The sequence below is a fragment of the Coregonus lavaretus genome (assembly GCF_964263955.1).
Source record: "Coregonus lavaretus genome assembly, contig: SUPER_35_unloc_5, whole genome shotgun sequence".
In the NCBI taxonomy this organism is placed as follows: Eukaryota; Metazoa; Chordata; class Actinopteri; order Salmoniformes; family Salmonidae; genus Coregonus; species Coregonus lavaretus.
This window is the reverse complement of record NW_028167177.1, coordinates 1050769-1072242: the sequence shown is the minus strand read 5'-3', so window position 1 is coordinate 1072242 and position 21474 is coordinate 1050769. Positions and strand designations below refer to the sequence as shown.

Below are 21474 nucleotides of genomic sequence, written 5' to 3'. Positions count from 1 at the left end.
AAGTTCTATTTTGGTTTCATCTGACCATATGACATTCTCCCAAACCTCTTCTGGATCATCCAAATGCACTCTAGCAAACTTCAGACGGGCCTGGATATGTACTGGCTTAAGCAGGGGGACACGTCTGGCACTGCAGGATTTGAGTCCCTGGCGGCGTAGTGTGTTACTGATGGTAGGCTTTGTTACTTTGGTCCCAGCTCTCTGCAGGTCATTCACTAGGTCCCCCCGTGTGGTTCTGGGATTTTTGCTCACCGTTCTTGTGATCATTTTGACCCCACGGGGTGAGATCTTGCGTGGAGCCCCAGATCGAGGGAGATTATCAGTGGTCTTGTATGTCTTCCATTTCCTAATAATTGCTCCCACAGTTGATTTCTTCAAACCAAGCTGCTTACCTATTGCAGATTCAGTCTTCCCAGACTGGTGCAGGTCTACAATTTTGTTTCTGGTGTCCATAGTTGACGTGTACCAATGATGAAAATTACAGGCCTCTCTCATCTTTTTATGTGGGAGAACTTGCACAATTGGTGGCTGACTAAATACTTTTTTTCCCCACTGTATGTGGTCACATTGTCTAAGCTCATAGGCACTGAAGCTTGTGGGGATCGGTGGCATCTTATAGAGCCTATCCACAATATTGTAGAGTACAGCTTAGTCGTTAAGGTTGTGGAAGTTTCTGGTAAACTGTTGTGGTCACATGACCCACAACAGTGACTGGTAATCATCAAATCATAGGAATGAGAAACAAAAACAATTTATAAATAACATTTATTTGTTTATTCGATTTCATATGCAGATCAAAAACATAAAGAAAGACCCATTTATAATTTTCTGTGTTGTCAGGAAGCCACAATTATTAATTGGTCAAAACCTATGGCGCATGGGTCGAACCAGAACCGATAATTCAAAACCCAACATTTGAATAATGAAATCATTATTATGTTTCTCAATATTTAATATTTCCTTTGGACAATAAAAACAAAACAAAAAAAACCGTTTGTGTTGTTTTTTTTTTCAGATTCAAATCAAATAAACCAGGAACAGACCTAGTTTTTTATCTAATAGGAAATAATAATTGGCCAAAAATGTAACGGACATAAACGGATCCTCTTCACTAAAAGGACATTGTTTTAATTAATGTGTTTGTTGCTTATTTATTGGATAAGACAAGTTGTATGCAAATCTCTTTCATTTTAACCATTAATCATTTCAGGCAATACTATAGCTACAATGTCAATTGCACATCTTCTGTGTTAATTGGTTCTGTATCCTGATTGTCTATGTCGTCAGATGAGTGCCACATCGAGATTGAGCACGCGAGCAAGAATATACATCACAGAGCGAGCAGAAACTCAAGTCTTATGACTAGAGAACCAGTCGCGCGAGCGCATAAACTACTTTAAGCGTGCATATGCAGTGTTGGCCTGGAAATTAAACTTGAGAGATTGAAACATTGATATTGAGCAAGTTGAAAATCATTGTGGAATGCAATAAATTAGTCCGAGCAGAGATTTTTCCCCCTGAAGAAGTATTCATCAAAAGGGAAAACTCAGAGGTTTCTGCATTCTCACATGAAAGTCTCTTCTCTCACACACAATTCCATTTCGCTCTCATTATCCATCTCACGGAGTTAATGTTTTACAGTTCTATATCGTGGAGCACCGCCCACAGAGGGGCTCTGCTCCTAGTGGTTTACCCAAGATGCCAGGGTTCCGGTCTAGAAGTTCGGATATTGATTGAACGATCCGTACACGGATTGAATATCTTACTCTTTCACATTCAGAAAACCTTAAGGTGATATTGTATTTCATTATGTATTCCGTTTCCTTAGGGATAATGGTTTAATTGGGTAGGAATGTGAACGTGGCTTTGGACCTTCCCTGTCTCTTGTCCACACTCCACTTCTGTTGGTGGCGGTAATGCATCACTAAAGTTGGTTGCCAACCACCATTTAAAAACCACTGAATAAGAAGTGTAAACGGAAGGGAACAGTAACCAATAACAATTTTCACGGCAGCGTTTTTATTGTTATTTTTTTTACTTTTATTAACACCTTGGAACTCAAAATATTACTAATGTAACTGCACAGCATCACATACTTACCACAGGCAGTGTTTAATTCGTGTTGGAGACAGGACTTGGTTGATAGATGTTATCAAGGTAACGCTAGCTAGCTGCTAACGTTAACTAACAATGGCTAACTGTAGGCCTATGGTTTTTCACACTCAAATAGCCTCCATTATGGAAGTGCTAGCGAATGCAGCCGTGGCAGATATCTGTAAACTCGTAGACGACGACTATGCAGTCTTTCGTTTGGAAATAACTCAAAGCCAGAATGAAAACAGGGCATTGCGGAGGAAACTACAGCTATTTGAACTGAAGGTGGCACGGGAGCGCGCAGAGAGAACAACGCGAGAACGCGTCCTCGCCAGTCGTCCCAGTGGTGTCAAGATCCTCGACCGATACAAAGGAATGGGAAGAGGTAGGCTACATTTTGCAGTAGGCCGAGGCTGCGGGGCCTGTCGCCCGTTCACATCTGCGCATGTGTGACTTTAGATGTGTTAACCACATGGTTAACCAGAATTGGGTCTTGGTCAGTTTTGGGATAGTATGCAATAATTCCCCTGATTACTTAGCTAACTTGCAGAAAGACACAATCATATTCTAACCAGAATCTTGATTTACTGGCATTTCCTATTATTTACTGATTTAAAACAATATGATGGATGGAACATAATACATCGATCTATACATAGTAAATCAAGAAGTTATGAGAAGTGTTACCTTACATCCTTGCCAATTCTAGACAGTGTCAAAACTGTCAATAGTGTACAATATAGCGTTGACAGTAGCTAACCAGTACCTCTTTTACCCAAATCACTCTCTCAGGTGAAGGACATCTCACTGGAGGCCACAGGAGCTTTGTGAAGCCAGCGGGACACAATACATGGACAGATGACCAACCAATCAATGTTGATGAGGGGAGTGGAACCTCAACCCAGCACGTTATTGTGATAGAGGTTAGTGTAATAGTATTACAACAAAATTACAGTACATCAAATGTGGCCAGTTTATTTCAGAAAGGCTCACCTCAGCTATTCACTTGCTCACGTCCCTACAACATTGTTATCCAATTCTACTCATGTACCGGTAATAACCTCCCCTCTTTTTGTGTCAGTCTGCAGATGAAAATGCGGTAGCTCCTGGGGTCAAGCTGGAGAGGACTGAAGGAGAGGAGGACCCACGGCACCAGACTGGAGCAGCAGCTGGAGTGGCGCCCCCTGTAGCCACTGAGGAACTCGCCGCCACTACTGTGCCCCAGGCCAGGACCCGACGCAGGATCACGGAGGTCAGTGGAACGCTGAACGCCGTCCTCAAGTCAGAGACAGACACCGAGACTTTAACTGTAACACACAGGCTATTACACACAGGATCTGACCACAGATCAGACCCAGAGAGACTGGAGCTGGGTAGACTGGGCTGTCCTCCTGCTCCCGGCTCAGAGTATTTACCGGTATTTCATCAGAGCCAAGGGACGGTTAATTCCTGTGGTGATGGTGGCACGTTAGACACTGGAGGTGATGATCCGTCTTGTTCCTACGCTACAGAGGTGGACCCTGGCAACATCCTCTTAGGTTTAGACACACAGACTGATCTGTCTAGAGGGGACTGGAACCGGTACAGTAGTAGTGTGTACTCTGAAGGGTGCCTAGATAAGAAAGGGGAGGTTATAGTGGTAGATGAGGTGACTGTGAAAGTGGAGGGTGACGCTCCTCCCACATGGAATGCAGATAGTCACCTAGGAGAAGGACACTCACAGAGAGATTTATTTGATTACAGGGGAAGCTTGGAGACAAATCTAAATGTTGCGACCCACTCCCCTTTACACGCGTTCAGGGATCACGATGCAGTATTCACGTCGAAGGCACTTTCCGATTCACATAGCGGCGTCCTTTTCGATCAGGTATTGAACTCAAACGACAGGGCTATAGCCCAGGCTCAGGGAGGGGGAGCCACATCGGGTAATAGTAAAGAGAAACGGTTCTTCTGCATGTTCTGTAACAAAGGCTTCAGCTGCCCCCAGAAGGTGGAGATCCACCAGAGGGTCCACACCGGGGAGAAACCTTTCAGCTGTACCCAGTGTCATATGTGCTTTGCTGAGGCTGGCAACCTGAAGAGGCACCAGAGGGTCCACACAGGGGTGAAACCCTTCAGCTGCACCCAGTGTCAAATGCGCTTTGCCCAGGCTGGTGACCTGAAGAGGCACCAGAGGGTCCACACAGGGGAGAAACCCTTCAGCTGCCCCCAGTGTGAGAAGAGGTTTTCCCGCCAGCACCAGCTGAAGATGCACCTGAAGGTTCACACGGAAGAGAGGCCATTCGCCTGTACGCAATGCAGGAAGAGGTTCTCAGAGAGGAGCTACCTCAGGATACACCAGCAGAAAAACCATTCCACTCTGTAGCATAGAAAGTAACCATTCAACTCGATAGCTTCTGACGTTTAGATCAAACCCTGCATTAAATACAAAGATTAATTTTCATTGTTGTCAGCAGAAAAGATCCACAGATGCATTTGGAATAAGGAGTAACAGATTTCAGTGTTGAATATTCCTGGATAGAATATTGCATCCAGACGCTGTGTTTTATAAAAGCCTAAAAAGTCTGTTACATATTGTGTTTTAACTGTGTAGCCTATATGATGTTCACAAATGCCTATTTCATTACTTCTATTCAACTACTTAATGTTTTTCCTAAGACACTTGTAATGAGAAAATGAATGCAGTTCATCTAGTTCATGCAGATTTTTAGTTGAGTGTGTATGTGTGGTTTTCATATGGTGTATTTAAAACTTGTTTATGTTTAATAAACACAAAATGGGACTTTTCATTCAAAGACTTTCTTTGAGACTCCCTTTAATATACAGTGGGGGAAAAAAGTATTTAGTCAGCCACCAATTGTGCAAGTTCTCCCACTTAAAAAGATGAGAGGCCTGTAATTTTCATCATAGGTACACGTCAACTATGACAGACAAATTGAGGAAAAAAAATTCAGAAAATCACATTGTAGGATTTTTAATGAATTTATTTGCAAATTATGGTGGAAAATAAGTATTTGGTCACCTACAAACAAGCAAGATTTCTGGCTCTCACAGACCTGTAACTTCTTCTTTAAGAGGCTCCTCTGTCCTCCACTCGTTACCTGTATTAATGGCACCTGTTTGAACTTGTTATCAGTATAAAAGACACCTGTCCACAACCTCAAACAGTCACACTCCAAACTCCACTATGGCCAAGACCAAAGAGCTGTCAAAGGACACCAGAAACAAAATTGTAGACCTGCACCAGGCTGGGAAGACTGAATCTGCAATAGGTAAGCTGCTTGGTTTGAAGAAATCAACTGTGGGAGCAATTATTAGGAAATGGAAGACATACAAGACCACTGATAATCTCCCTCGATCTGGGGCTCCACGCAAGATCTCACCCCGTGGGGTCAAAATGATCACAAGAACGGTGAGCAAAAATCCCAGAACCACACGGGGGGACCTAGTGAATGACCTGCAGAGAGCTGGGACCAAAGTAACAAAGTCTACCATCAGTAACACACTACGCCGCCAGGGACTCAAATCCTGCAGTGCCAGACGTGTCCCCCTGCTTAAGCCAGTACATGTCCAGGCCCGTCTGAAGTTTGCTAGAGTGCATTTGGATGATCCAGAAGAGGATTGGGAGAATGTCATATGGTCAGATGAAACCAAAATATAACTTTTTGGTAAAAACTCAACTCGTCGTGTTTGGAGGACAAAGAATGCTGAGTTGCATCCAAAGAGCACCATACCTACTGTGAAGCATGGGGGTGGAAACATCATGCTTTGGGGCTGTTTTTCTGCAAAGGGACCAGGACGACTGATCCGTGTAAAGGAAAGAATGAATGGGGCCATGTATCGTGAGATTTTGAGTGAAAACCTCCTTCCATCAGCAAGGGCATTGAAGATGAAACGTGGCTGGGTCTTTCAGCATGACAATGATCCCAAACACACCGCCCGGGCAACGAAGGAGTGGCTTCGTAAGAAGCATTTCAAGGTCCTGGAGTGGCCTAGCCAGTCTCCAGATCTCAACCCCATAGAACATCTTTGGAGGGAGTTGAAAGTCTGTGTTGCCCAGCGACAGCCCCAAAACATCACTGCTCTAGAGGAGATCTGCATGGAGGAATGGGCCAAAATACCAGCAACAGTGTGTGAAAACCTTGTGAAGACTTACAGAAAACGTTTGACCTGTGTCATTGCCAACAAAGGGTATATAACAAAGTATTGAGAAACTTTTGTTATTGACCAAATACTTATTTTCCACCATAATTTGCAAATAAATTCATTAAAAATCCTACAATGTGATTTTCTGGATTTTTTTTCTTCTTTTTAAGTGGGAGAACTTGCACAATTGGTGGCTGACTAAATACTTTTTTCCCCCACTGTACATCACATCTGATCTCACCCTGTTCTGCATACACACTACAGCACTTCATAGCAAAGTTAGTCACTAGTTACCACAGCCACGAAGTCATAATTATGGCTAAACCCTGCCTATTTCTAAAATGTATCTTCTTAAAATTTGATTTTAAACCTAACCTTAACTACACTGCTATTACCTTATGCCTAACCCTAACCTTAAATTATAACAAAAAAGCACATTTAATTGTGTGGCTGTGTTAATTAAGGATGACCAATATACACTTACTAAATATACCTTCACATATACTAACAGACACCTACTGTACACATCAAAATAGTTTAATTGGGTTTGTCTGATGATGACTTTTGACTTATCATAGCTGACTCATATTTACCCTCAACATATGTATGTCCACCATGATGGGTTTAAAAACAATGGAGTCATTCTGTAACTACAGTATAGGACTCAAACGTAGTGGGGATGGGTAAACACTCCATGTTTAAAGAGTGTTTATTATCTGTGTGTGTGTGTGTGTGTGTACGTACCTGAGGGAGTGTATGTCTGTGTAATCTATATCACCTCTCTCTTCCAGGAGGAGGAGGGTCCAGACGTGCTGCTGGTGAAGGAGGAGGGGTGTGAGGAGGGTCTGGGGAACCCTGAGGGGACCATGGTCATAGATGACAACCAGACTACACCTCCTCCTGAACACACAGAGGAACCAGCTGAGCAGCACAGGACCACATACAGTCTCACTGAGGTGAGCCCACTGTGAACTACTGTCTGAATGGTATTAGGTCAGGGCCCGTATCCACAAAGCCTCTCAGAGTAGGACTGCTGATCTAGGATCAGTTTAGCCTTTTAGATCATAATGAATACATCTATATAGACAGGTGAGGACTTGATCCTCTATCAGCACTTCTACTCCGAGAAAAGGTACATCTCTATACTTTCCTTTATTTTCTTTGCATATCACATGAATTCATCCCAAAAAATAAATTTTCAATAATGTTGAATATTTGGGAGGGCTGCAACAAAATTTCAAAAACATGATAAAATTGCAGTCATGATAAAATTGCAGTCACAGAGAAAGAAATGCCAGCAGTGCAATTTCTCATTGTTTACATGATTTGTATGAATTACATTTTATTGATTGGTATAATGATTTGATATCAAAACACATGTTTGGTTTTAATTGCATATTATAAATTACATACATTTCCCCCTGTTTTTGTTCACTCTAAGACAGTAGCTTCAAAGCCCAGCGTCATCTGATTTACAGTGCCTTGCGAAAGTATTCACCCCCTTGGCATTTTTCCTATTTTGTTGCCTTACAACCTGGAATTAAAATGTGTTTTTTGGGTGTTTGTATCATTTGATTTACACAACATGCCTACCACTTTGAAGATGCTAAATATTTTTTTGGGGTGAAACAAACAAGAAATAAGACAGAAAAACTGAAAATTTGAGCTTGCATAACTATTCACCCCTCCAAAGTCAATACTTTGTAGAGCCACCTTTTGCAGCAATTACAGCTGCAAGTCTCTTGGGGTATGTCTCTATAAGCTTGGCACATCTAGCCACTGGGATTTTTGCCCATTCTTCAAGGCAAAACTGCTCCAGCTCCTTCAAGTTGGATGGGTTCCGCTGGTGTACAGCAATCTTTAAGTCATACCACAGATTCTCAATTGGATTGAGGTCTGGGCTTTGACTAGGCCATTCCAAGATATTTAAATGTTTCCCCTTAAACCACTTGAGTGTCGCTTTAGCAGTATACTTAGGGTCATTGTCCTGCTGGAAGGTGAACCTCCGTCCCAGTCTCAAATCTCTGGAAGACTGAAACAGGTTTCCCTCAAGAATTTCCCTGTATTTAGCGCCATCCATCATTCCTTCAATTCTGACTAGTTTCCCAGTCCCTGCTGATGAATGGGATGGTGTTCTCGAGGTGATGAGAGGTGTTGGGTTTGCACCAGACATAGCGTTTTCCTTAATGGCCAAAAAGCTCAATTTTAGTCTCATCTGGCCAGAGTACCGTCTTCCATATGTTTTGGGAGTCTCCCACATGCCTTTTGGCGAACACCAAACGTGTTTTCTTATTTTTTTCTTTAAGCAATGGCTTTTTTCTGGCCACTCTTCCGTAAAGCCAAGCTCTGTGGAGTTTACGGCTTAAAGTGGTCCAATGGAGAGATACTCCAATCTCCGCTGTGGAGTCTCTTTGTTGCCTCTGATTAATGCCCTCCTTGCCTGGTCCGTGAGTTTTGGTGGGCAGCCCTCTCTTGGCAGGTTTGTTGTGGTGCCATATTCTTTCAATTTTCTTTATAATGGATTAAATGGTGCTCCGTGGGATGTTCAAAGTTTCAGATATTTATTTATAACCCAACCCTGATCTGTACTACTCCACAACTTTGTCCCTGACCTGTTTGGAGAGTTCCTTGGTCTTCATGGTGCCGCTTGCTTGGTGGTGCCCCTTGCTTAGTGGTGTTGCAGACTCTGGGGCCATTCAGAACAGGTGTATATATATATATATATACTGAGATCATGTGACTCTTAAATAAAGTCCACCTGTATGCAATCTAACTAATTATGTGACTTCTGATGGTAATTGGTTGCACCAGATCTTATTTAGGGTCTTCATGGCAAAGGGGGTGAATACATATGCAGGTACCACTTTTCCAATATTTATTTTGTTAATTTCACTTCACCAATTTGCACTATTTTGTGTATGTCCATTTCATGAAATCCAAATAAAAATCCATTTAAATTACAGGTTGTAATGCAACAAAATAGGAAAAACACCAAGGGGGATGAATACTTTTGCAAGGCACTGTACAACTCCAACATTTGCTGTCAGTTGTCAGTTTTGCCTTGTTCATTTTACAGGGAGTTCAATAAGTTCTGTTAATTATATTATGCTAAACTATGTGTTTTAGAATCTCTGCATGTTTTAAAACAGTGTTTCCACACCTTTTTCCATTACATTTATTTTATATTCATTATATAATCTTCACCCCATTTTTCCCTTAAGGGAAGGTGTAGTCCCCTTGTTTTTTTATTTAAAAATTGATACGCCCTGGATGCCAGGTGGTTTTTGGAATGGACATCCTTTATGAAACTTTCCAATTCATTCAAATCATGTTTAAATGTAATTGTTTTATCTGCTGGCTTGCCTGCCTGTACAATCTGAGGGGGGTTGCTTTGAATTCCATATACATTTAGTGATAATTGTATTGATCTTCTTAAAGAAGGATTGCGGTAGATTGAGAGGCAGCATGCTTAGTTTGTAATTGGTTGTTGGAGCCACTGTAATTTGTATTATTTCAATTCTTGCTCGGAACGTTAAAAAGAGGGAGGACCATCTCATAAAGTCTGCTTTCAAAATACTTCCAAGTTCTTTCCAAGCATGAACTTATTATTTAATGATAGGAAAATACCAAGATAATTTAGACCTTCTGGTGCCCAAACTAAACTGAAATCTGAAATTTGGTCTTCAGTACATCGATAATTTATCGGAGTACCTAAAAAAAATTCTGAAGGCAGCAATCTCTGTATATTCATTGACCAACTTAAGTAGCCCCATAATTGATGTTTCAGGATTCCTAACAAACAACATGTAATCTGTGTACATTGCCGCAAAATATCTTCAATATCACTTTGTCGTTCTTATGGCTTCTGCTAATGTTTCTAATGCTAAAACAAAGAGCAAGGGAGACATCGGACATCCCTGCCTTGTGCAGGGATATGCAATTTGTTATAACTGCTGCTCTAGGGTTATTGTATATACTGCAGACCCATCTTATGCACACATGACTGTAAGTCGCTTTGGATAAAAGCGTCTGCTAAATGGCATATTATAAACAAAGGACCAAACCCAAATCTTTCCATTGTATAGAAAAAAATATTTCCATTCTACTTGATCAAATGCTTTTTTCAGCATCAAGTGATAATGCTGAAGCTTGTACTTTAAACATCTTAGCACTATGCACCATATTATAACTGGGTGGTTCGAGCCCTGAATGCTGATTGGCTGACATTTATCTGTACTGCTGTAATTACGTTGGTAACCAGTTTATAATAGCAATAAGGCACCTCTGAGGTTTGTGGTATATGGCCAATATACCACGGCTAAGGGCGTTGTGTTGTGCGTAAGAACAGCCCTTAGCCATGGTATATTGGCCATATACCACACCCCCCCCCGGGCCTTATTACTTAATTATAAAATGTCCTTGCATTGTCTGAGCTATATCGATTTCAAATGAAACCAACCTGGTCAGTTGAAATCAAAGGGTGAATAACTTTCCTAAGTCTGTTTTCTAATAGTTTAGAAAGTATATTAAAATCAACATTAAAGCGATTGGTCTATAGTTAGAGCATTGAGACAGGTCTTTTCCCCCTTTAGGAATGAGCGTGATAACTGCAGTAGTTCCATTCACAGTACCCTGATCCCAAAAATGATTATACATTCTAAGCACTATTGGTGAAAGTATAGCTACAAACTGCTTATAAAAATGGTATAGTCCTCATTAGGACCATAATTATTCACAAGGAGCACTTCTGCATTGCCCAATATAACATGTAGGAAAATAAACCGACCGTTGAGCTCAACATACTGAGACTTTATCTTGTGCTTAATAGTATTATTGAACAGCACTGCTACTTCCCTTGTTTTGGGTGAATAAGATGTTAAAGATATTTCTCCATCCCAGTGTTTTTTAAATTTGTTCCATGTGTTGTCCCATTAAATGAGTTTCTTGAAACAGGGCTATGACACATTTTAATTTCTTAATGTTTCCTTTTAATGTGAAATAGACTTCACATTCCATGTGTAACAGTGTTGCTTCCGTCCCTCTCCTCGCCCCTACCTGGGCTTGAACCAGGGACCCTCTGCACACATCGACAACAGTCACCCTCGAAGCACCGTTACCCGTCGCTCCACAAAAGCCGCGGCCCTTGCAGAGCAAGGGAAACAACTACTTCAAGGTCTCAGAGCGAGTGATGTCACCGATTGAAACGCTACAAGTGCGCACCGCTAACTAGCTAGCCATTTCACACCGGTTACACATGTTCAATTCAGAACATTTCTTCTGTCTACTGGCCATGAATGAAAATACAAATGACTTAACACATTTCATGGCTGTAGTACCATAGGATAAAGTAGCCTCTCATTGTAGGACTGATCTAGGATCAGTTTAGCCTTTTAGATCATAATGAATACGATTATTTGGAAAGATCGGCACTCCTACTCTAAGACTCTTTGCAGATGGACCCAGGTCTTGATTAATTTTGTCTCAAATGCCCAGTGCAGTCAAATACGTATTTTTCATGTATTTTATATATATTTCCACACTATGAGGTTGGAATAATACTGTAAAATTGTGAAAATTATTTTAATGCCCGTTTAGTGTAAGAGCTGTTTAAAAAGACCGGCTGAAATTTCAGCCTGTTTTGGAAGGATGGAATTTTGGCCTGCCTGGTGAAATCACCAGTCTGTAAATTGGTTAAAGGGATTCTTTGGTAATTACCCAGTCAGACAAACTCATGGATACCATTTTTATGTCTGCATGCAGTTTGAAGGAAGTTGAAGGTAGCATATACTGTAGTTAGCTTAGTGCAATTGCTACCAGCCCGCTCCTCTCAAAAGCAGGGAAATAGACCTTGTAACTACTCCAAAGCTAGGTGGTTCGCACTTTGTACTCTTATTTTAACGTTAGTTGTTTGAAAAATATTTCTCCGAACTACACATTTCATTAATCCGCTGTGCTGTGACGGTGGGTGCATGGATAAACTGTGCGCGAGTGTCAACACAGCTGAGACAGCGGGACAGCGACAGTTTTGAACGAGTTTTCTAGATATCAAGTAAACAAAGTATGAGAAGAGTACATCAACAATAAACCCCACAGAAGAATGAGTACATCAACAGAATGCAATTGCTCGTCCAAAGCAATATTTTTACCTCGCGACTGTGAAGATTGTTGACACTGCTAGAAGTATTTTCAAGCTATTAGCTAGTTTACGTTAGCAAGTATCTAGCTAGCCCATGTAGCTAAGTGTGGTGAGACTTGTGGTACATCGACGGACTACCATCATTTGTCCAATTTCGAATGTGGTTTGTGGGTCTGCTGTAAAAATGTGCAATAACAAACCAAGGAAGTGGTCGGCTATAATCTTTCACAAACTTCCATAGAATGATCCGGTCCGATTTGAAACTGGCTATTTGCCCTGAATATAGATAACACTCCGACCAAGGACCTCAGAAAGTTAGTAACATTAGTTTGCTCTATTATGAGAGGATGGAAATGACAAGCCATAAAATGAGATTTGTCCTGACCTGAGGGATACAGCGGTCCCATCAGTGGGCATTCTACGCACGCCAGAACAAAGTGGAAAGGGGGGTAAGTGTGATGATGATCTAACGTTATCTGATTGATTGAGTAGTAGCTATTCTCATAGTAAAATGTGATAGGCCTGCCAATTTTCCCATAGATAGGCTGTCCATGTCATCTGTTACGTCTGTGTGAATGCCCTCCTCTCAAAGCCAAAGAATAGCCAACTACAACAAAACGACTAAGAATGCTCAAAACTGTGCACTAGACTTTATAGTGCTAGCCATGTAATAGATGACAACATGCCACAAAAACAGAACATCTATTATGGCCTTCTTCAAGTGTGTTCTCCTTTGTTTATTTCAAATGAATAGCAACATTTCCTGTTCCCTTTTCCTTTATTTCTCACTCAGGTTGAGATAGGAGACGTGCCTGCTGTGGACAGTCCACAAGAAACGGACTCCATGTCTGCTGGAGGAACATCACATTCAGAACCAGAATAGAGGACAAGCCTCAACCGTTGCTGGTCCTCCTTGCACTACTACCTAATAGAAAAACACACATAATTTGTTAGCCTCTGGTCATTTTCACTTTTTTTATCCATTCACTGTAGGCTTCTACTGTACATAACAGCACCGCCATACCTACTTTATACTGTCTATTTGACCTTTTATTGGTGCGAATTGTGTAAATTGCACATAATGTGCAGTGATCTGTATTGTGTTGTAAAAAAATAAATAATTGTCTTTGCCGGTTTATCGATTGTCATGTCATTACATAGGTCTATACTGTTTTGTTTGCTTTTACCAATTGACCTTTAGTATTTAAATGTTACTGATACATTGATCTGACTGCTGTATTTCATACACAGCGCTATCTCATGTGGCATACTGTAATGAATCACCTATAGTAAATAGTAACAAAATAGATGGTACTGGTTCAAATTGCATTTATTACAGTGATATGACAAAACTGTAACAAAATAGGTTGTACTGGTTCAAACAGCATTTATTAGAGTGATTTGGCAAAATTGGTTAGGCAATGTCTGGCTGTGAAGCTGAATCATCGGAGTGTAATTACAATAGGCCCATTACATCCTCTGCCTCCTTGAATCCCATGTAGACTCCTGTCGGTGAGGGATATTTGCGGTGAATGGCACAAACACATGAGGGTAAGACTCTTCTGTTCCTTCGCCCCAGTCTCTCCCTTCAGTGCCCACTCCAACACTAGTAGATATGCAACCAGCCTGTATTGACCTTAGAACAAATAAGTTGTTATTCGTGAGTAGCTACAAATAATCTAATAAGAAACAATTTGATCAGAGTGCAATTATTAAACAACAAAATTTATTAATAGATTATCTTCTAATTTGTTTTTACTGTGTGCTGGGACAAGCAACAATAATGTCACTTACTCGATAGACAGCTGTCCATTCAGTCCAGCCGGTATGGGCTGATTCAGCCAGTTTATTTTTGGGACATGGAAGAATGTCTCTATAACTTCAGGATTGATGAGCGCAGAAAAGTCCTCGGGGTTTGTTACACAGTCTCTGGGTGCGCTGCTTTCTTCGCCGTAGATATCAAGCCACCCAATCGATGGCAGTAACAAGTCCCACTCTGCGCAGCACAAACACTCATCGTCGGTTGTCATGGGTTGACATCCCCCGTGGTTGCACCTCCACTCTCCCTCAGACCTGGCTCTTGCCACCGCTCCTGGCAGCTTGTCTACCGCAGTGGTTCCCAAACTGTGGGGCGCACCCCCTAAAAAAAAATATATATATATACACTACCATTCAAAAGTTTGGGGTCACTTAGAAATGTCCTTGTTTTCCTTGAAAACATACATGAAATGAGTTTGAATAGGAAATATAGCAAATGAATAGGAAATGTAGTCATTGACAAGGTTATTGTTAATTAATTATTATACCCCTACAACTTATCCAGAACGCTGCAGCCCGTCTGGTGTTCAACCTTCCCAAGTTCTCTCATGTCACCCCGCTCCTCCGCACACTCCACTGGCTTCCAGTTGAGGCTCGCATCTACTACAAGACCATGGTGCTTGCCTACAGAGCTGTGAGGGGAACGGCACCTCCTTACCTTCAGGCTCTGATCAGACCCTACACCCAAACGAGGGCACTGCATTCATCCACCTCTGGCCTGTTAGCCCCCCTACGTCTACGGAAGCACAGTTCCCGCTCAGCCCAGTCAAAGCTATTCGCTGCTCTGGCACCCCAATGTTGGAATAAGCTCCCCCATGACGCCAGGACAGCGGAGTCACTGACCACCTTCCGGAGACACTTGAAACCCTACCTCTTTAAGGAATACCTGGAATAGTATAAAAGTAATCCTTCTGTGCTTTGGGTCATTGTCCTGTTGTAGGAGGAAATTGGCTCCAATCAAGCGCCGTCCACAGAGTGATAGCCTTCCTTCTTCAAGATCCCTTTTACCCTGTACAAATCTCCCACTTTACCACCACCAAAGCACCCCCATACCATCACATTGCCTCCACCATGCTTGACAGATGGCATCAAGCACTCCTCCAGCATCTTTTCATTTGGTCTGCGTCTCACAAATGTTCTTCTTTGTGATCCGAACACCTCAAACTTCGATTAGTCTGTCCATAACACTTTTTTCCAATCTTCCTCTGTCCAGTGTCTGTGTTCTTTTGCCCATCTTAATCTTTTCTTTTTATTGGCCAGTCTGAGATATGGCTTTTTCTTTGCAACTCTGCCTAGAAGGTCAGCATCCCGGAGTTGCCTCTTCACTGTTGACGTTGAGACTGGTGTTTTGCGGGTACTATTTAATGAAGCTGCCAGTTGAGGACCTGTGAGGCGTCTGTTTCTCAAACTAGACACTAATGTATTTGTCCTCCTGCTCAGTTGTGCACCGTGGCCTCCCACTCCTCTTTCTATTCTGGTTAGAGCCAGTTTGCGCTGTTCTGTGAAGGGAGTAGTACACAGCGTTGTACGAGATCTTCAGTTTCTTGGCAATTTCTCGCATGGAATAGCCCATTTTTCAGAACAAGAATAGACTGATGAGTTTCAGAAGAAAGTTCTTTATTTCTGGCCATTTTGAGCCTGTAATCGAACCCACAATTGCTGATGCTCCAGATACTCAACTAGTCTCAAGAAGGCCAGTTTTATTGCTTCTTTAATCAGCACGACAGTTTTCAGCTGTGCTAACATAATTGCAAAAGGGTTTTCTAATGATCAATTAGCCTTTTAAAATGATAAACTTGGATTAGCAAACAGAACATGCCATTGGAACACAGGACTGATGGTTGCTGATAATGGGCCTCTGTACGCCTATGTAGATATTCCATAAAAAATCAGCCGTTTACAGTTACAATAGCCATTTACAACATTAACAATGTCTACACTGTATTTCTGATCAATTTGATGTTATTTTAATGGAGAAAAAAATGCTTTTCTTTCGAAAACAAGGAAATTTCTAAGTGACTCCAAACTTTTGAACGGTAGTGTATGTTTTATTAATTTTTTTAAGGAACTGAGTCCGGCTTTAAACTTACTCTTGAAAGTTGTAATAGAATAATGCACAAGGTGCAATTTCGAAATTGGGGAGTGCAGCATCAGTTACTCTTGTCATGTTAGTCATTGCATACCTTGGAGAGCTATTTATAACTTGTCAGAAATGCCCAGATCAACTAGCCCATGTCAGCTACAGTTTTTTTTATTTAGGTTTTTTAGCCCATAGATATTGTTGTAATGTTTTAGTCACTCAAATATCACATAAATACACATTAGACATGGCAAAATGTATAGAATTGAAAGAAAATTTGCTTTAAAACTGCCAAATTCTCTTTGCACCCTATGATTTTTTGGGGTAGAATTGCAGGAAATAAGCTTTAAACCTGCAAAATTCTCTCCACCAACAAGAGGGGTATGAACAGTTTGTGTCATGAACAGCGCTTGTGGCCATATAAATAGACATTGCGCGTGCGCACAGGGGGGGCGCAGGATATTCCCCAATGCTGGAATGGGGGCCCCACGAGTGAAAAAGTTTGGGAACCCCTGATCTACCGGCTCCGCTGATTCAGGCTCACTCTGTGCTCGCTCAGCGTCCAACTGAGCAAGTTCCCCTCAGTAAATTCTGGCTCGAATAAATGTATCTCTGAATAAAAATGGGCTTCTTCTTCTACTTCAAAGTCTGACATGATTAATCAAATGTTATGATGACTTGTCAATAAGCAACCTAACTACTTTAGCTACTAGAGTACAGCTAGCTGCCTCCTGGGAGTTTTGTTTACAAAACCACACCAAAACTACAGCTAGCATGCTAGGTGTACCCGAAGACTTCCATTCTTTGCGCTAAGCTAGTTAACATTGGCTCGTCAAATTACCTCTAACTGCCTGCATACTGGACGCAGAGACATAATAATGTTATACACAAGTTAATCTGACTCTGGGGAAGTAGATAAGTGCCAAAATCCCGAACTATCCCCTTGCAGAGTGTCTAGTAATGAAATCAACGAACACGTTTGCATAGTATCAAATCACCTAACATATTTGCATAGCACTCATAGTAATCCCTCATTGCCCAATCAGAAGATGCTCCATAGCAGGGTGCTCATATCAGATTTCTTAATCTAATATCCTCTCACTCTGTATCTCTTACAGTCAGTAGACATGGAGGATGGGAAGCCTGATCTGCTGCTGGTCAAAGAGGAGACAATAGAGGACGAACCAGAGAACATTGATTTGCTGAGTGGACTAAAGATGGGGGAGCAAGGTAAGGGAGACATACATATACAGAACATAATAGATGTACTTCAATGGGAATAGTGATGCATCTACTTAAAATTAAATCAATAAAACTTATACTGAGTATACCAAACATTAGCAACACCTTCCTAATATTGAGTTGCACCCCCCCACACTTTTGGCCTCAGAACTGCCTCAATTCGTCAGGGTATGGACTCCACAAGGTGTCGAAATCGTTCCACAGGGATGCTGGCCCATGTTGACTACAATGCTTCCCACAGTTGTGTCAAGTTGGCTGGATGTCCTTTGGGTGGTGGACCATTGTTGATACACACGGGAAACTGTTGAGAGTGAAAAGAACTAGCAGCGTTGTAGTTCTTGACACAAACCGGTGCGCCTGGTACCTACTACCATATCCCGTTCAAAAGCACTTACATTTTTTGTCTTGCCCATTCACACTCTGAATGGCACACATACACAATCCATGTCTCAATTGTCTCAAGGCTTAACAATCCTTATTTAACCTGTCTCCTCCCCTTCATCTAGAATGATTGAAGTGGATTTAACAAGTGACATCAATAAGGGATCATAGCGTTCACCTGGATTCACCTGGTCAGTCTATGTCATGAAAAGAGCAGGTGTCCTTAATGTTTTGTATACTCAGTGTATGTTTACAACAAACATAATGTATAAACTTGATGATTTAATTGACAAAAAAAACTCCATATATAGAGTTTGTAAAGTCTATTTTGTAACATTTTCCTGCAGGTGATTGGCTGGAGGATAACAGGGGAGACTGGGTGGCCATCTTGGATTCCCAGACCCAGACTGCAGCAGCCAAGGGCCCAGGGGACAACATCACTGAGCAGGCCAGGACCAGAGGCGAGATAGTGGAGGTCAGTGGATGGGACAGCGTCCTCAACTCTGGGCTGGGGAACAACACTGTTAACCGCAACCAGAAACAGACAGTCGAACACAAAACAACATCCGAACTTAGTCTCCATGACAACAGACTGGCTGAGACCAGAACGAGGCGTAGATTTGGTCTGCAGGGACAGGGAGGTGTCCGTATGAGAACAGACATGGACTCGGTTAGCAATGCTCCATCCTGCTCCTATAGTTGTGATTCAGAGAGACTGATGGCGCCTCAGGTTAAACCCATAACAGGTGCTGCCTTCAGCCTGCCTTCTATAGGATCTATCAACTGGAACATGGACCCTGCGACAACACAGACACTCCCTGGCCTTCATCCTCCTCACACTCTCCTAATGTTAAACCAGACCTCAGACAATTCCAGTGCCTCAACACTAAATGGCTACACAAGCCCATTGACAAATGACAATAGTAGAGACGGAATCAGTAAAGCTGGCAGTGCCAAAGAAAAGCGCTTCCCGTGTTCGTTCTGTGGGAAAGCCTTCAGTTTCCCCAAACAGGTAGAGATCCACAAGAGGATGCACACAGGGGAGAAACCATTCGGCTGCCACCTGTGCCGGGCCAGTTTTTCTCAATCGTCCAGCCTGAATAGGCACCAGAGAGTCCACACAGGGGAGAAACCCTACAGCTGCCCCCAGTGTGAGAAGAGGTTCTCGCGCCAGCACCAGCTGAAGATGCACCTGAAGGTCCACACAGGAGAGAGGCCATTTGCCTGTGCGCACTGCGGGAAGAGGTTCTCAGAGAGGAGCTACCTCAGGATACACCAGCAGAAAATGCACACGGCCCATGTATAGAGTATAGTGACATGTAATGTAGTACTAGTTAGTTTGTTTGTAGTTAATTCTGTTGGTTTTGGATGTAGTAGGGAACTGGATGAGATGAACTGAGGAAAGAATGAGTATAATGAGGCAGAGTAGATGATATGGTGATGGTTGGTGTGATGGTGTCTGTAAAAATGCTTCACTGATGAAAAGTGACAATCCTGTCCTGTTGTTTGATGCTGGTGTTTTATTATGAGTGCCTTCATGTTTACTTGACATAAAGTAGTGAAGATGTGTGTAATGTAATGTTGAACCTTTTCCAAAGTATTCTAGTTACCATAGTGAGAAAAGTTATTCTACATGTCACGTATCGTTTTGTGCAATAAAAGTACTGTACTTCACGTTATGTGAGTGTATGACCATTTTGTTGAAATTAAATACAAAATGGACTTTGCTGACTGACTTGGTTATTTTTGTATCATTGCAGGGATTGAGTTTCCCTTATCTCAGTCAAACCAAAACATTATACTTATTTGTTGAATCAACACATATGGACATTATTTTTATTTATTTATTCATAATAAACTCCAATGGCTCCATTTTTAGGTACTTGAATCACAGTGTTAGAGATGGGCTTGACTGTGGTTAACATTTTATAATATGTCAGGTTTCTGTTTGTACAGCAAATTGTTTCTTATGTAAACCTTTATATGATCTTCTGTACAATTTGTTTTTACAGTCTGCAGTCCATGAGGACCTGCTGATATCTGGTGTTGCTGGCGGGAGAGACTGGACCTCTGAGGGGGCTGGTCACAAACCTTGGCCCCGGATCAGAACCCTGGATCAGGAGTCGTCGCTCTTCCTTCCAGAGTCGGAACCAGGACCGAGCCACGAGGGACAGAGACTCCACCACCACACAAAACACAACCAGTGGACAGGTGGACTGAACAACCTTAGTCCTGATGGTCACCAGAGAGACAGAGGCTCCAGTCAGGGTTCCAGTCTGCAGCCCAGACCCTTCTCTTCACAGTCTCAGTGCAGGGATGAAGCAGGGCCTGGGGCTGATAGAGATAGACCCTCCTGTTCCTATGATACAAACACCACAGTAACCATGATGAACAGAGCAGGTTACACTGGGCTTCAGCCTTCACAGAGAGTGGTGGGAGACCCCCCTGGGCCTGGGTCTAGCCTTCCTCAGCTGCTTCATGGTTACCCCACGAATACAGACAGGGTCAGGATGGGCGGTCACCACAAGAGGTACCTCACCTATAACACAGCACACAATCCCAACAACACCCAAACAATGGCTCCATGTCATGGAGGGCTCTCTGGTGTCATTGGGTCACAACGTGGGAGCCCGAGCATTAGGACGGACGCCGACAAGCCGTACGCCTGCCCCACGTGTGGGAAGCGCTTTGCTAAGGCGAAATATGTGAAGCAGCACCAGACGGTTCACACCATGGACAGCTTCAAGTGCAAACTATGTTACAAGAGCTTCTCCTTCCTGAGTAGCCTTATCAGACATAGGAATGTCCACAACAGGGAGAAATCGTAGCAGTGTGGCTTGAGATGTACACAGGGGATATCTGGGAACTCGTTTTTCATTGACTCAGTCACACAAGTCAGACACGGTTGGCTATATTTATACTGATGTACGTCATGTCACTGTGTTCATCAATGCAACAACAACCAAAACATGCTCAAGCCAAGTGCCTCAACTGTTTCTGTTATGAAAATCTTTACAAGCAGTCCTTGACCTCAAGCTGTTTGTAGTAAATGGCCTGAAGGCTTCAGGTCTTGTGATGACTGGGGTGAAATAATAAACATGAATGAATGTGAACCTGTACTTCATATTCCAGACTGACTGTTATCTACAAACTGGAGTGTACATCCTTTTAACCCTTTGTTATCTTGTCATTTGAAACAGGCTTGTGTAAATACCTGTTTTTAGAGAAACAGAAAACTTAGGCTAGAACAAGGACAGTTGAATATTTACCTTACTGAGGTGATGTAGATGGAATAAAGTCATTCCATTATTTTCTATTCTATTCTTGCTAAAACACGTATTTCTAAAGATAACAATAACACGGCTATATACAGGGGTACCGTTACCGAGTCAATGTGCAGTGGTACGGGTTAGTCGAGGTATTTGAGGTAGTATGTACATGTAGGTAGGGGTGAAGTGACTATGCATAGATAATACACAGCAAGTAGCAGCAGTGTAAAAAAGGGGGTCAATGTAAATAGTCCGGGTAGCCATTTGATTAACTGTTCAGCAGTCTTATGGCTTGGGGGTAGAAGCTG

At 42.2% G+C, this 21474-nt stretch overlaps 1 protein-coding gene across 2 annotated transcripts; it reads left to right on the top strand.

Annotated features, from left to right (window-relative positions):
- The first annotated feature begins 1255 nt into the window (after positions 1-1255).
- LOC311110426 (uncharacterized protein) lies at positions 1256-21211 on the top strand. Of its 2 annotated transcripts, XM_084188973.1 has the most exons (7): positions 1256-2479; positions 2887-3017; positions 3176-3346; positions 7032-7196; positions 17393-17504; positions 18245-18372; positions 19910-21211. In XM_084188973.1, the coding sequence occupies exons 1-7, from the start codon at positions 2191-2193 to the stop codon at positions 20723-20725; spliced, it is 1812 nt and encodes a 603-aa protein (XP_084045099.1). In that variant the 5' UTR covers positions 1256-2190; the 3' UTR covers positions 20726-21211. The 2 variants fall into 2 exon arrangements, with proteins under 2 accessions (XP_084045099.1, XP_084045098.1); XM_084188972.1 differs by lacking the exon at positions 19910-21211 and having other exon boundaries at positions 18245-19624.
- The last annotated feature ends 263 nt before the right edge of the window (positions 21212-21474 follow it).